At 39.3% G+C, this 13668-nt stretch overlaps 1 protein-coding gene across 1 annotated transcript in view; it reads left to right on the top strand.

Moving 5' to 3' along the window:
• Positions 1-726: 726 nt before the first annotated feature.
• epha5 (EPH receptor A5) overlaps positions 727-13668 on the top strand; it is a gene marked incomplete at both ends in the record, with an annotated part of 68881 nt that continues 55939 nt past the window's right edge. Inside the window, 2 exon segments of the mRNA XM_083929729.1 lie at positions 727-826; positions 6052-6116. Coding sequence (XP_083785855.1) covers positions 727-826; positions 6052-6116 — 165 coding nt within the window.

Below are 13668 nucleotides of genomic sequence, written 5' to 3'. Positions count from 1 at the left end.
ACATTCACAGGCTTATATGACTAATGCTCCCTACAAGGGATTTAGCATTCACAGTCAAGGAATAATGCTCCCGGGGTTACTCCATCAGGATAATTGAGGAATCATTTTTATTTGAGTGATATTCCAAAATCTAATTAAATATTAGACTTCAAAGTTAACCCAGTAGTGGGCGCTGTAGCAATTTCATGGTTTAGTTCATCTTTTTTTTAACCTGATCTCAATGCTAATTCAATCATAAATTGTACAACGCCCTTTTTGTATTATTCTATAAATAGAAAAAAGTTGAATAATCTTACAATGTACAATCTCCATTCTCCAGTTCATGCTGGGATTGTGTAGCCAGGGATCAGCATTTTAAGTGCACAGGGCTTTTTAAACGACAACATGAAGTTTTGGCAATGGTAACGAGTCAGGATTAATCGACTATCATTTGGAGTAGCAGTGGGGTTCACCTGTGGAGGTTTCTGTGATTGGAGAGATTTGCTCTTCACTCCGCCCCCCCTCGAGCGCGTTGCCCGCCTCCCCAAACTCAGAGCGCACACACACAGCTCCTCATTTGCTCCCTCAACCCGCCGCATAGTATGAGCTCTCTTCTCTCCGAGCGGACGCATAACGATACAGATGGTTTCATCACGGTATCCCGTCTTATGCTGAACGAAACTGCTGTTAATTAGGACAAATCTCCCCCTCCCTGTTACCGGTTGTATGTGTTTTTTTGGATGCACCATGCAATCTCGCTGGTGGAGTTGTGGCATTCGGCTGGTGGCATGGACGTGGGTTTGGAGTCTGGCATTGCACGGAGTGTGGTGCATCCCCGCAAATGAAGGTAAAACACACACACAGATACTTTGGGGTTGATGGCACCGCTGTTTGATACACGACTTCAGTTTAATTGGCACTTAAAGTCTGACCGGTTAAAGGTCCGCCTCTGGTGCTCTCCCGTCGATCTCCAGGCTGTGCTACACGAAAAGAAGGTCGCATATAAAATTAATTTGAGCAGATAATGTTTATGACAGCTGTGTCGCCCGAGTTAGTAAGGACTGTGTGTTCTGAAAAAACAAAAAAGCTGAGATAAAAAAGCACCTTTGATCAGAATAGGCTTCCCAGACCTTGGAGGACTTGGCAACGTCGACGGACGCAGAGCGCGCTGCGAAAATCACCCTATAGCTCTTAAACATGGTCCTGTGCAACTGTAATGTGCCCATACTCTGGAGTTGACAATGACCTTAACAGACGTTATAGTGTTTTAGGATAAAAGACACACAAATCTAATGTCCTTGACTTTGTGGTATAGTGGGTTTTAAGTGACGAGTGTTTTCATCTTTTGTAATAATGGGGACTTTGGGCTTTTGCTGTGATATTTCAATAATTCCCTTTGCATGATATTTAAGATGTAGGCTGGCATTCTGTCTGTTTAAAGGTGCGGATTGAATCACTTTAACCTTTGACTCTTAACATGTCCATGATACAGTGAGTTCAGATAGTACCGGTAGCTTATTTTGTGTGTGTTTTTATAAAGGTCTTTATCTTTCTTGTCAGATATGAACAGTTACATTTGGAACCACCGCCTGCTTTGGCACAAATATTTCCATAATGTGAACAATGGAAACTGTTGACCCATCTATTCTGATTTCAATTGAAATAATGCACCTGCCTTGCCCCCTACTAAATATAAAATGTATACATCTCATCTTCAGCCGCTTGTCCCGTACATGATATATATAAATATATTTATATATTTGCAATGTGTTAAAAATAAGAAAAGGAAAGAGTACAATGTGTGTGTCAAATACTGTTTCCCAGGCTATTGTCTGCACACAAGATGAATGCCATTGTTTGGGGCTATTGGACAGCATTATCTGGGAAAGAAAGAACATTCATCAACCTGCTTATTCTTCACATGGCAGATTTATTTGGTCAAAGTTTAGATTCACAAAAGTGGTTCCCGAAGTGTGACCATGGGACCCTCGGGGGTCCTGGAGCGGTTTGCAGGACATCCTTCGGCAACGTGTAGAATAGTTAAAGTTTACCTAAATGTATTGGTTGTTCTTTGTGCCAGTGCCTCTGAATTAAATAACCACAGCTAGGGCTTTGAGCATTTGTATTTTGGGCTTCATGGGATACATTTTTATATTGGTGCTAACTGGCATACAAGTTCCACAAAAGAGTGAAACGTCCATCAAAATCACCTGAATGGAGAATTGTACTTAAAATCGATCCAAATCAAAGCCTAAAACCACTCATGAGATTGAGACACCAATTACCTGTGCTTAAAAATACCTGCATTCCTGCCTTCTTAAAGCTAAACTTCAGACTGTGAGAAGTGCGAATCAATAGCAAACTGGATCATAAGCTTGTGTTTTAACTACAGTGATTTAAAGGAGAGAGAGAAGCCTTTCATTAACATTTATAACACATACCCTTCGTAACACATTGTTAAAAATAAAACCATGACTGTCTTCTTAACAAAACACAAACAGTTGAGCATAGTAACCTCTTGAGGAGCTTTTGCCAGACTGCCATTCAACATAAAATCTAGAATTATTAGAATTATTTGCCACATATTTGCATTGCAATGAATAATCATACATTGCATGAATAATTGGAGAGGATGGTATAATTAAAATAACCACTATTCTCTCATTGGACTAAATTATTGTAATTGAAAAAGTCAGATTAAACCATTTCCAGCTCTCTTTAGACATCTTGGAGGAATCATTGGGGACTTTAGCCATTTAACCATCTCAGTGTTTTTCTTAATGTGAGAGAAACATCCATCGGACAACATGCTGCATAATGTGTCCACACATTAAACGGTACCTCATCCAAGTGTTTTTTTTTCAAACTGGTGTTCACCCCTTATTTGCATCTATATGCTATAAGTGTGTACCCTTAATTGAAGGGAAACAAATGAACAGCAAGTCCAGTGCTTTCTTAATTCTAATAACATTTAGCAGTGAGGGCAGTTATCTAGCAGCGGGCCTCCACTGAAACTGGAGAAAACTGCACACTGTGCCAACTTGATTCATATACTCTATACTCTATACTTGAAGCTAATCCATTCCTATTTAAATTGATCAATTTATGAGAACATCTCGTTGCAGAGCCGGATGCCTCACATCTGTTTTTAGAGATTATCATTGTTTTTCGATTAATAATAATGTCTGACTAATGAGGGGTGTGTGAGCCTACACTTGAGGGAGTTTCAAACCCGTCACTCTGCGTTTTGTTGGTGTTGATCAAATGAGGAGTTTGGTTAATTACAGTAAATTACTTGTGTGTGCGTGTGTGCGTGTGTGCGTGTGTGCGTGTGTGCGTGTGTGCGCGTGCGCGTGCGTGTGCGCGTGCGTGTGCGTGTGTGTGTGTGTGTTGCCCCAAGCTGACATGTAAATGCTACAACCAAACATCATGACTCAGACAGGAAAATTAGGACTTAAGAGGCAAATGTGCTGCGGAAATTACACGTTATAATACTTTAACCATTAGTTTCAAAAGTGCGAGGTAGGAAATTATTTCAGACAAGATTGTAACGGAGGTCGCCGAGGTCAAGTTGGCACTTAAACACATCACCTGATAAGAGTGCTTAACACGTGCAATTAAAAATAAATAGCAGCCTTTATCCCGGTCGGATCAAATATTCAGTTATCATTTCAGAGATAACTATCTGTATTCCTCATGCTGAAGATCCACTTTCTCTTAAAACTATTTGGGATATTTACTGTATCCTTGAAGCAATGTCACTGAAAAACTTTAAATCCCTTCATTCATTCAATGATGACGACTTTAAATGATAAGTTCTGTAGATTATTGTCATGGCTGAGCTCTTACTTGTTAGGTGGTTTGATCCTTAGAGAGAGTGAGAGAGTGAAAGAGGTAACGTATCCCTTATGATCTAGTTCAGCATCACTTATCTCTTCTTTATGGCCTAATTAGTTGTCTAATCGCCTCCTAAGGAAATCTTTTATTATTCTCTGCAGAGCAGCAGAGATAGTAAGACTAGTGTATGTGTGTGTGTGCGTGTGTTAGCTCCGTCTCATATTTTGTTCTTCTTACTCCACTTGTCACTGCAGATGTCTTTTGTTGACTTTGGAGCAACGTTGTTATGAGGATCGCCTGTTTTATAACATACCTTTATAACAGGACTGTACATATTGTACTCAGCAGCTGCTTGAAGACATGGATAGTATTTATGAGATTAAACCTTTGGACGTTGATTGTATCCCTCACATGCAGAAGTAGCGTTTTCTATGTGTTAACGTTCACTACACTTGTCCAGAAGTAACCTAATGGAATTTGAAATGTCCAAGTCAGGATGATCTTCTTTTTTTTTTTAACGTGTCTGGTCCGTGATGCTTTACTACATCCGAGGTCAGAGGGATAAAAAAATATATATAATAATGTAGAGGCCAGTGTCCTCTATAATGCATGCATACACAATTTAAATTTGTCAGTTTCTGTGGGCAAGTAATTGACACATCCTATCCCAAAATTCCACTTGTGTCAATAGTGGGACACCAGTTTGACAAGGCATTAATTGGGCTTGTCATTACAAGTAATTTGCATAGATTTTCTGGGGAAATGTTTGCATATAAAATGTTTTGAATTTGCATATAAGACTATTTTGGATTCTTGGGCTTCTTTCTTGTGAGCGCAGTGACATTGTACCCCAGGATTTGTCAGCTTAGTGGACCAAGTCATGAAGACAGCTGTGACCTACAGTATCGGACAGAGGTTAAAAACCCTTAATATCAGGGAAAAGACAAGAGTGAGTGAACCCTGCCCCTTATCTTCATTTACTATTAGGGGAAGCCCTAAGTGAAAGCATGCCATTGCTGATCAGATTTAGACTACATCACGTGTGTCAAGTAGGTTCACTGTGGCTGGTGTGTAGGCAAACTTAAACGGTTGTACTGCAGAAATGTTTGTTCCTCTGAGAGGCAGTCATTCTCCAGCACCTGATTTGGAAAAATGAATGGCTTGAAATTCTATTGAAGCTCCCAAGCTTATTTGTATCCTAAATTTAAGTGAAGATATATTGTAATTAGGGTTATACCGAACAATACTAAATTGCCTTGAGGAAAGCTTATACTACCTAAGGAGTTGATTCCATCAACGTCGGTGAGCTGATAAACATGCTGTATGCCCGACCAAGACCTAATGGGTATTGGCAGTCTAACATTGCGTGTCATAGAGGCATGCAGAAAAACTCTTTGAGACAGGGCTCACGTGTGTTTGTGTCTTATTGTATTTCTAGAGGCTTGACTACAGAGTGCTGTGAGGGTAAAGGGGCAAAGTAAAGATTTGTACATTATTGTAATTTCCTTTTGTTAAAAGTAATTTTATAAAAGTGGTAGTGCTTAGCGACCGTATCGAAGTCAAGGTATCGGTATCAGGGATTGTGATTTTGAAGTATGTAACAAAAGTAGGAAACAGACACAGTCAATTTACAAGTGGTTAACTATTCTCTGGAGATTCTGAAAGGGACATTTCTGAGACCAGCTAGCATTTATCAGATACTACTTTGTGTCTATTAGTGGCATGCTAAATGTCACTCTTAATCTGTTCATGAGTTCTGCGTCAAGTGTCTGTGAAAATGAAAAGGCGTCTTTATTTAAAACCAGTTTAGTATGTTATACAAATGCATGGTCATTACTCTGTCAGCCCATAATAGGGACACACATGTTGGGAAATAATGGATGGTTTTAAGAACTGTCTGAGGAACAGATCTGGAGTGAATATTTCTGCAGGTCAGAAGTTGTTTTTTAATCCTAAGTTTGTGATGAAGACTGTCTTCATCAATTCTGAACACTGACATTTGAAACACACATCAATAAGCCTTTGTGATGCACCTGGATCAAATTGACCTTCATTAGCTGAGTACATATCCAAGATTGTATTTATTGGTCACATTAGTGGAATGGAGCAGAACAGAGCATGAGTGCACTTCTAGAAGCTTGGTTACAGAAATCCATTTCTCAGTTGTCTTTTTTTTTTTTTTACTTTGATTAGTTCTTTGTCTATACTTAAGACTGTGTTTTCAATCTTTCACAGTGAACCTGTTGGATTCTCGCTCTGTGATGGGGGACCTAGGATGGGTGGCCTATCCTAAGAATGGGGTGAGTATGATGTTTGTTCACTGTTTATCCCATGCTTCACTGTAGTTATGTTACAAACAGACTTTCAATTTCAGTCCCACCCACAACCTTATTTTACCCTAACCCTAAGTGATTTTTGAAAAACAGTGACCATAGTGGAGTTTCAGTTTGTTTCACAGGGCTACAGTGCATTGTGATGTTGCTATTTTTGCACTGAAGTACAGGCTCTTCATTTGTTTTACCAAGGTTGTCGGTCATTTCATTTCCAAGAACTCTCAGTTCATTATCAGGGTCAATTGAATTCATGAATAAGATATTGAAAGTCGCCATGGAATATTAATCTCATGCCAGGAATTGAGTTTCCATTTCCCATGGTGAAGACTAATTAGAGAATGACTTGAGTAGGGGGAATAGTTATTTTGTGGCATGGCGGTTTATTTCAATGTTCAATGAAAAATGCATTTTGTTTAAAAAAAAAAGAAATGTATCAATGTATTCCGGACAGTAGTCGACAGCCGAATCTGCATATCTTACTGGTAAAAACTGAATTCACTAACTCCTAGGGGATTGATCATTCTGTTTAAACGGAAATTAACTGGTGCATCAATTTGAATCGCCATCAAAAAAATCTCTCCTATAGTCACAACTCCTGTTGGCAAACATGCAGTTATACACGCAGGACCAATAGTGCAGACCATAGCATTTTCTCAGCTCTGGATATTCAAATCACAGCCTACTCTGTATGTAGATGGGAGAGATAGTGCTGACAAAAGCAGCCATATGCGCAATCATATTAATGAAGATGTGATAATGTGGTTTCCACAATGCCACTGTATAAATACTTCCATTAAAGCTGGACAGGTTGGGGGGTAATGTGTGATAAGACAATGTCAGGACATTCTGTCTTATTAGCTCTTATGTTTTTATTAAGCTACAGATGAAGGTTATTAAAAATAAATTGTATTCTATTAAACTTGTCTCACACTGAAATGACAAACATGTCTGACAAAATTAATAATGTATTCTCTGTTAGGCATTTTAAATAACAGACGTTATCATTGTAGACCATTATTATTCCTATCATGCTCAGCATATATATAACAGAACCCAATCTAGAGCATACTTTCGCACGTCCTCCCCATCCACACATTCACACATACTCACTTGGCAGCAGCAGTCTTCTGTGGCTAAATAAGATGTCGAGGAGGCACTGAAGTACTTTTTTTTTTTTTTTTTTTGCATGTTCCAGATGGTTTGTTTCTTCCCTTGTTTTTGTCCTCCTCCATCTCCATCATCATCATCTCTCTTCTCATTCTTCAATTTTTTCAGGCTCAGCTCCCTTTCTTCCTTGTCCCCAAACATTTATTTTACTCTTATCCCTGTTTTCTTCTCATTTTTGTCATCTGCTTGTCTTTTTATCTCCCCATCTTCTTTTCGCTGCTTTCGTCTCCGATGGCTTCAATGGGATTTAAAAGTTCTTGAAACGAAAATGTGTTTAAGCAAAATTGAGATGGAGTGAAATAAGGGATAAAAAAAGTGTTTGAAATTTGATGGATGACCCTGAAATGTCACATATCAATGAACAGCATGACACTGACAAAGTAGCTTGAGGGTAAAGACAGATTGTAGATGGCCATATTTGTTTGTTGTAGAGCTTTAGTTGTGACTGAATACTATAACAAGCTCCTTGAGCTTTAGAGTTCTCTCTTCTTCACACAGCCTTCTTTATACACAAGAAATTGTAAACAGAAATTATAAAGGACTTAAGAAGCGCAGGTGTGTACGACAAAGGTGGAGATAATTGGAGAGAGATAGAGAGCTGCTTCTATGGGTGAGAATCTCAATTAAGATTCAGAGGGCTCCGATGCAATGATAAAATGATTAACGATGCATCTTGATGCATCAAAATGTTTGATTTTTATACAAGATTGACTTTTTTCTCACTGTGGGACATCTTGCTACTTTTAAAACATGTAATGATTCGCATTTAAAAAAAACTGACCGATTTCCTTCCATTTTCTTTTATTAACAAGCATATTGTCAATGAGAAAAAATGAAAAAAAACATATTGCTCCATCAAAATACTCTAAGCTGTTGATAATTCAGCAGCTTATGCTCGTTTATGCAACGCAGACACACCGGACTGACTAAAAAGCACCAGATGGAGATGCCAAGTGTTCCTGAACAAGCGTCCACATGTGACAAGTTGAGAATGAAAACAAGTTAAATGCACATACTGTAGTAGCTGGGCTCATGCACTTTGACCTCCGGTTCGGTAGCCTCTTAAGATGTAAAGTATACTCAAGTGCGGTTGGGGTGTTTCAGACATTTTTTTCAAAGATGTAAAATTGCTATGCTTCTAAGAATCGATTTTTTTTTTTCTCCCAGTAACTGCTCGAGACGGACAAAGAGTTTTATAGAGAACTTGAAAGTAACCAGACTCCTTGTGACCTTGAATGCAATTCCTCATGGCATGGCATATTTGGAAGACAATGAAAAACTGGGGAAAGAGACAAGAGTATCGAAAAACAGCAGCAGAGGTTGAAGAAGGGTCTAGGAAAGACAAAAAATAGTTCTGTACAGTTGATACAGTGTAATTGATTGACTCTTAGAGATATGTTTGACATTATTCACAAGTTATTATGTATTTTAAAATATCATAATTGGAATTTCAGTTGGTTAATGGAAGTTGGCGTGTTAAATCAGTAAAAATGAATGTAGTGTTGGACAAAAAATGGGACAAAAGAGGTAAAAATGAAGATAAGAAAAAACGGAATTTTGGTTTCATGCCCATTTGGAACTATTTGGCTGTCAATCCTTTACAGTCTAATACCTCCATTACTTCCTTCTCCCATTGCATTGGAGGAGTGCTTGTTTGTAGATTAGTATAGAATGTAGATCATATGCAGTTTGGTTGATATTGGCTTCTATCTGCTGCTTCTGCAAGCATCTTGTAGGGACAGTAGGAAAGATGCCATTAAAGTGAGGGATCCCAAAATATGGATTGTTTTGCTGTCCATATCTTCATTACCTCCCATTTTCTTCACGTTTTCTGAATATTAGTGAGCACTGGGCCTGTAGAGGCCCGAACAAACCAAAGCCAATCTCAAAAAACCTAGCACCAACAAAGGCTGACTGATGAAATGTTATGTGTCGCCTTACATCACCTCAATTCTTTTATTCAAAGATTAATCACAATAAAACAAAAATTAAGACTTTAGCCAATGGCCAGCTGATGCACCACGCTATAAACCTGCATGAAGAAACTGTTCGAGAAACTTAGAGTTTGCACAAAGACGGACATGCTTAAATAGCCCACTGGTTCCCTACCCCTGTGACTCTGTTAAAATGGGCTTGTTACAGAATACGGACTGAGAATATATCCGACTAAAAATTGAAAGTAGGATTGATACATTTGGATCTTCCTTGCATGCATGTGCTTCAACCCAGGGCTGAACGACTAGAGGAGAATAATTGTGATTCTATGAAATGTCATTAAATATCGGGGGGGGGGGGTCTCTCCAAGTGATGTCTTCAGTTGTCAACAACAGCCCGCAATCCAAAAGTATAGAATACAATTATATAGAAAAGCAACAAATCCAAACATTTGTAAACTGCAACCAGTGAATAATTTGTATTTTTGCTGTAAAAAATGACCCAAACAATTCATTCTACAGTTAATTCTCAACGACCAATGTACTAATCATTGCAGCTTTAATTGCAACCAGATTGCAGTTTAATTGTAATTACTTTTTGTAGATTAAACCCCAGTTCTTTATCTGTGGTCTACATATTTGTCTATATATGTTAGTAATAATACTGCTGGTACCCTAATGATACAGTTGACAACTCAACTGAAATTGGCGTGATGGTCAGCTTATCATTCAGCCCTACTTTTCCCACAGTCACAGACATGTTTGTGCAAGAAGAAAAAAGGAGAACAACTAAAGATTAGTTGAAACCCTGCTACACTGGTGTAATTTGCTAGGTCGTACAGTCATTCAGAGAGCTCTCTTTCATTGATTACTTTTGCTTATTCAGCATGTCCAATTGATCAAACTTACAAGCAAACTAACATCAAATGTGCTGAACACACTGCAAAAGCTCTGGGCAAGTCAGCCACAGGCCATCAAAGGCCCAATGGCCATTAACAGTTGGCTTGGTGTGTCAGGGTCCTAAACTGTCTGTCCCTGATGAGGAGGAGGAGTGGCTGAACAGTTTGAGGAGTGTTTGCTTACAGATTTGTTGTACTGCAGCTCAAATGCTATATATAATTTTTTTCAGACAGCTCATTATGTATTGTTTTTTCCAGAAAGCCCATTACAGTAACATGAAGGGAAGATGGCAAGAGGAAAAATGGGATAGGAGAGGAGGAATATAAAAGAATGCTGGAAATTAGCTTGAAAATGTGTAACGGGAGGAAGGGAAGCAGAAAACAAGGGTAGGGAGTGGTCAAACAGTGTAGGTTAGAAACACTGGTTAGGTAACATTGGAGGGTTTAAATGCTGAAAGACATGGATGATGTGAATTGTGTGTGTGTGTGTGTGTGTGTGTGTGTGTGTGTGTGTGTGTGTGTGTGTGTGTGTGTGTGTGTGTGTGTGTGTGTGTGTGTGTGTGTGTGTGTGTGTGTGTGTGTGTGTGTGTGTGTGTGTGTGTGTGTGTGTGTGTGTGTGTGTGTGTGTGTGTGTGTGTGTGTGTGTGTGTGTGTGTGTGTGTGTGTGTGTGTGTGTGTGTGTGTGTGTGTGTGTGTGTGTGTGTGTGTGTGTGTGTGTGTGTGTGTGTGTGTGTGTGTGTGTGTGTGTGTGTGTGTGTGTGTGTGTGTGTGTGTGTGCGCCAGTTCTACCACAGCATCATGACGGTCAGCGGTAATAATAAGTTGGAGACTGCTTTATAGACTCAGAGCCAGGAGGGCACTCAACACAGCCACAGGGGGTCTGCTGAGGGATTTGACACACGGGCACACACTCACTGACACCTACACACACAAGTCAGCAAAACAAACACACACACTAATGAGGAGCTAAAAGGATGATCAGTGTTGGCAGTGCAGCCGAGAAGGGGCAATGCAGAGGTGAAAGAGAGGTTAGGGATAATTCCTAACCTCTCTTTCAGCTGATTATTGGGACCTTGTACCACTATCTGGAATAGAACCTGTTCTCGCTGTTGTTTTTTCGATTGTTCACATCAAAGCATCAATTCACACAAATCGGACTAGAGCCAATCTTACTGCTTGTATTATCTAGCCATGACAGTTTTTGGAACTGGTATTTTTTTTTTTAAGGAATGCAACACAAGGAGAAATCTCAGAAACAGATAGAGTAAATTAAAGGTACACAGTGTCTTTGTACCACTAGGCTTAAGTAGGAAAAATTGAATTTTTCTTGGAATTTGGGTGAACTGACCCTTTTTTAAGAAGAGGTCTATTAAATTAAGGTGGGGGCACTGTTTCAATATCCTTTATAAAACAAATTGATGGTCATTTAATTTACAGAATCATTGAGAGACAGAGAAGCAAAGCCTTGCTAGAGCTGCTGTAAAAAGGGCACATAACGGTTCAATTTTAAAGTGCACACTGTTAGTGCATGCTTGTTTCTACAGTGTCTCACATTAGTACGGGTGGTCCTGACCCTGCCGTGTTAGTATACTGCTCCTTGCACCGTGCTCTATGTTTGACCTCGGAGGCCCCATACCCCCCTACCATGTACAATAGTTTTAAGGATCCCATGGAATATGTACTTAAACTTCCAATTAAGCAGCTCATTCCTGGAAAACCATGCTCATTACACAATTCCTTCATTATGCCTGTGCCTACTGTACCAAATCTCTTTTTCTACATAAATAAAAGCCCTTTATTTTATAGTTAAGATGGCTCATTCAATGCTATCACACACCAAGGGTGTGACAAATAAATGACACATATATGCAAAATACTTGCCTGCAAACCAGTAGTGGCTCTGCCTGCCATATCTCCTCAACCGTTTTGCAGTCCAGGGCTTTTATTGGTAAAATTTGCTGTCTTAAATGGGACTATGGAGTTTCCCTGTTGTCTTTTGATAATCCCCATGCCTATATTTGTGATGCAAAATCTTGTTTAAAAAAGAATGACGTTGCTTTATCGTGTGTAATATTCGGGTTCTGTGTGAAAGTTTCAGAAATGTGTTAATGTGTGAATTAATTGTATAAAAATACTCCTGGTGTGTAAAGGCAATGAGAAGGCAATGCATCAACAAAGTATGGATATAATTTCATGGAACCTTTTTATAAAGCAAAGGTGTAAAACCCCTGATAACTTTAATAGAAATGCGTAGCCCCTTTGACACATCTGCAACCCTGAAATTCTAGAACTTCCCGGAGGAGCAAATGTCTGAATCAGTTGGGCGGGACATCAAACAGAGTTTACCTTGTCAGCTCCCTGACAAGTCTGTGTAACCTCCAATAGTCCATATGTGAATGGAGCAGGTCATTGCCTGGAGAATTTCTATCCTACCACTGGCTCGAAATCAAATCATGGACATTTACATGAAGATGCCAATGAAAATGTCTAACTAAATTGGCAAGGGACTCTGTTATCTATGACCAAATTATGAACTAACTAAGTGACTGTGAAGCAATCCTCTTGCATGTTCTAACCAAGTTCCCCTCGCCTAAACCAAATGTAATATTTCCAGTGAGAACACATCTGAGACATACAATCTCCTGTTGTGTGCTACATGTGTAAAAGTTCATAAGAGAAAACAGCTTAGGTTCCCATGCTCTTTTCAAAGGGTATTTACTTGCAAATGGCTCCTGCTTCATCATTGTTTGATGACACAGTTGAAAGAGTTAGCTTAAGCAAGTGTCATGTCAATTTACATTAGAAATCCAACTGTCAGAGCTGCAGAGTGGGCGAATTTTCAAGTGGCAATAATGGCAACCATGCTTTCTACACAGATACTGAATTCATTTGGATCCATGCAAAACTAGAGAAGGTCATCTGTAAAACTCCCTGCCGGGCTACCAATAATAATGATGTGTGTGTGTGTGTGTGGGTGTGTGTGTGTTAAGCTGTATAAAGCTCAGAGCAGGCTGGTGGATCTGTGTGATCTAACCAGTAAGAGGCTTAATGTCTGCACTGGGACTCACTGGGCTGAAGTCTGGTAGAGATAGGGACCCAGGCACACACAAGCACACACATATCTGTCTGTGCATCTGCAGTATACTTGTGAGGACTCTCGTTATTAATGTGTTCACTAACATTTATTCTTGAACTAAGTGTCAACCCTCAAACAGCCTTTTGAAGAATTCAGGTCCTCACTTTCCAGAAATGTATTTAGTCGTAAACCTAAAAACCTCAACTTGGTCCTCTCAAAGATGGAAGCACAAGAACACAAACATACATTATAAGCATATCAACATGGAGGCTTGTGCATTTAACAACACACATGACATTGAATAACAATGCCTCCATTCATTTACACATGGCTCAGAAACGGAATGATACCCCAAAAAGAAAAATCAGACTAAAGCAGGGAGAAATTAAAAAAAGACAGATGTAGAACAAGACAGAGAGAAGAGAGCAAAAAGACAAAGACAG

This window comes from Echiichthys vipera (genome assembly GCF_963691815.1).
Source record: "Echiichthys vipera genome assembly, chromosome: 16".
In the NCBI taxonomy this organism is placed as follows: domain Eukaryota; kingdom Metazoa; phylum Chordata; class Actinopteri; order Perciformes; family Trachinidae; genus Echiichthys; species Echiichthys vipera.
The sequence above is the reverse complement of the archived record's forward strand: the minus strand, read 5'-3'. Positions and strand labels throughout refer to the sequence as shown.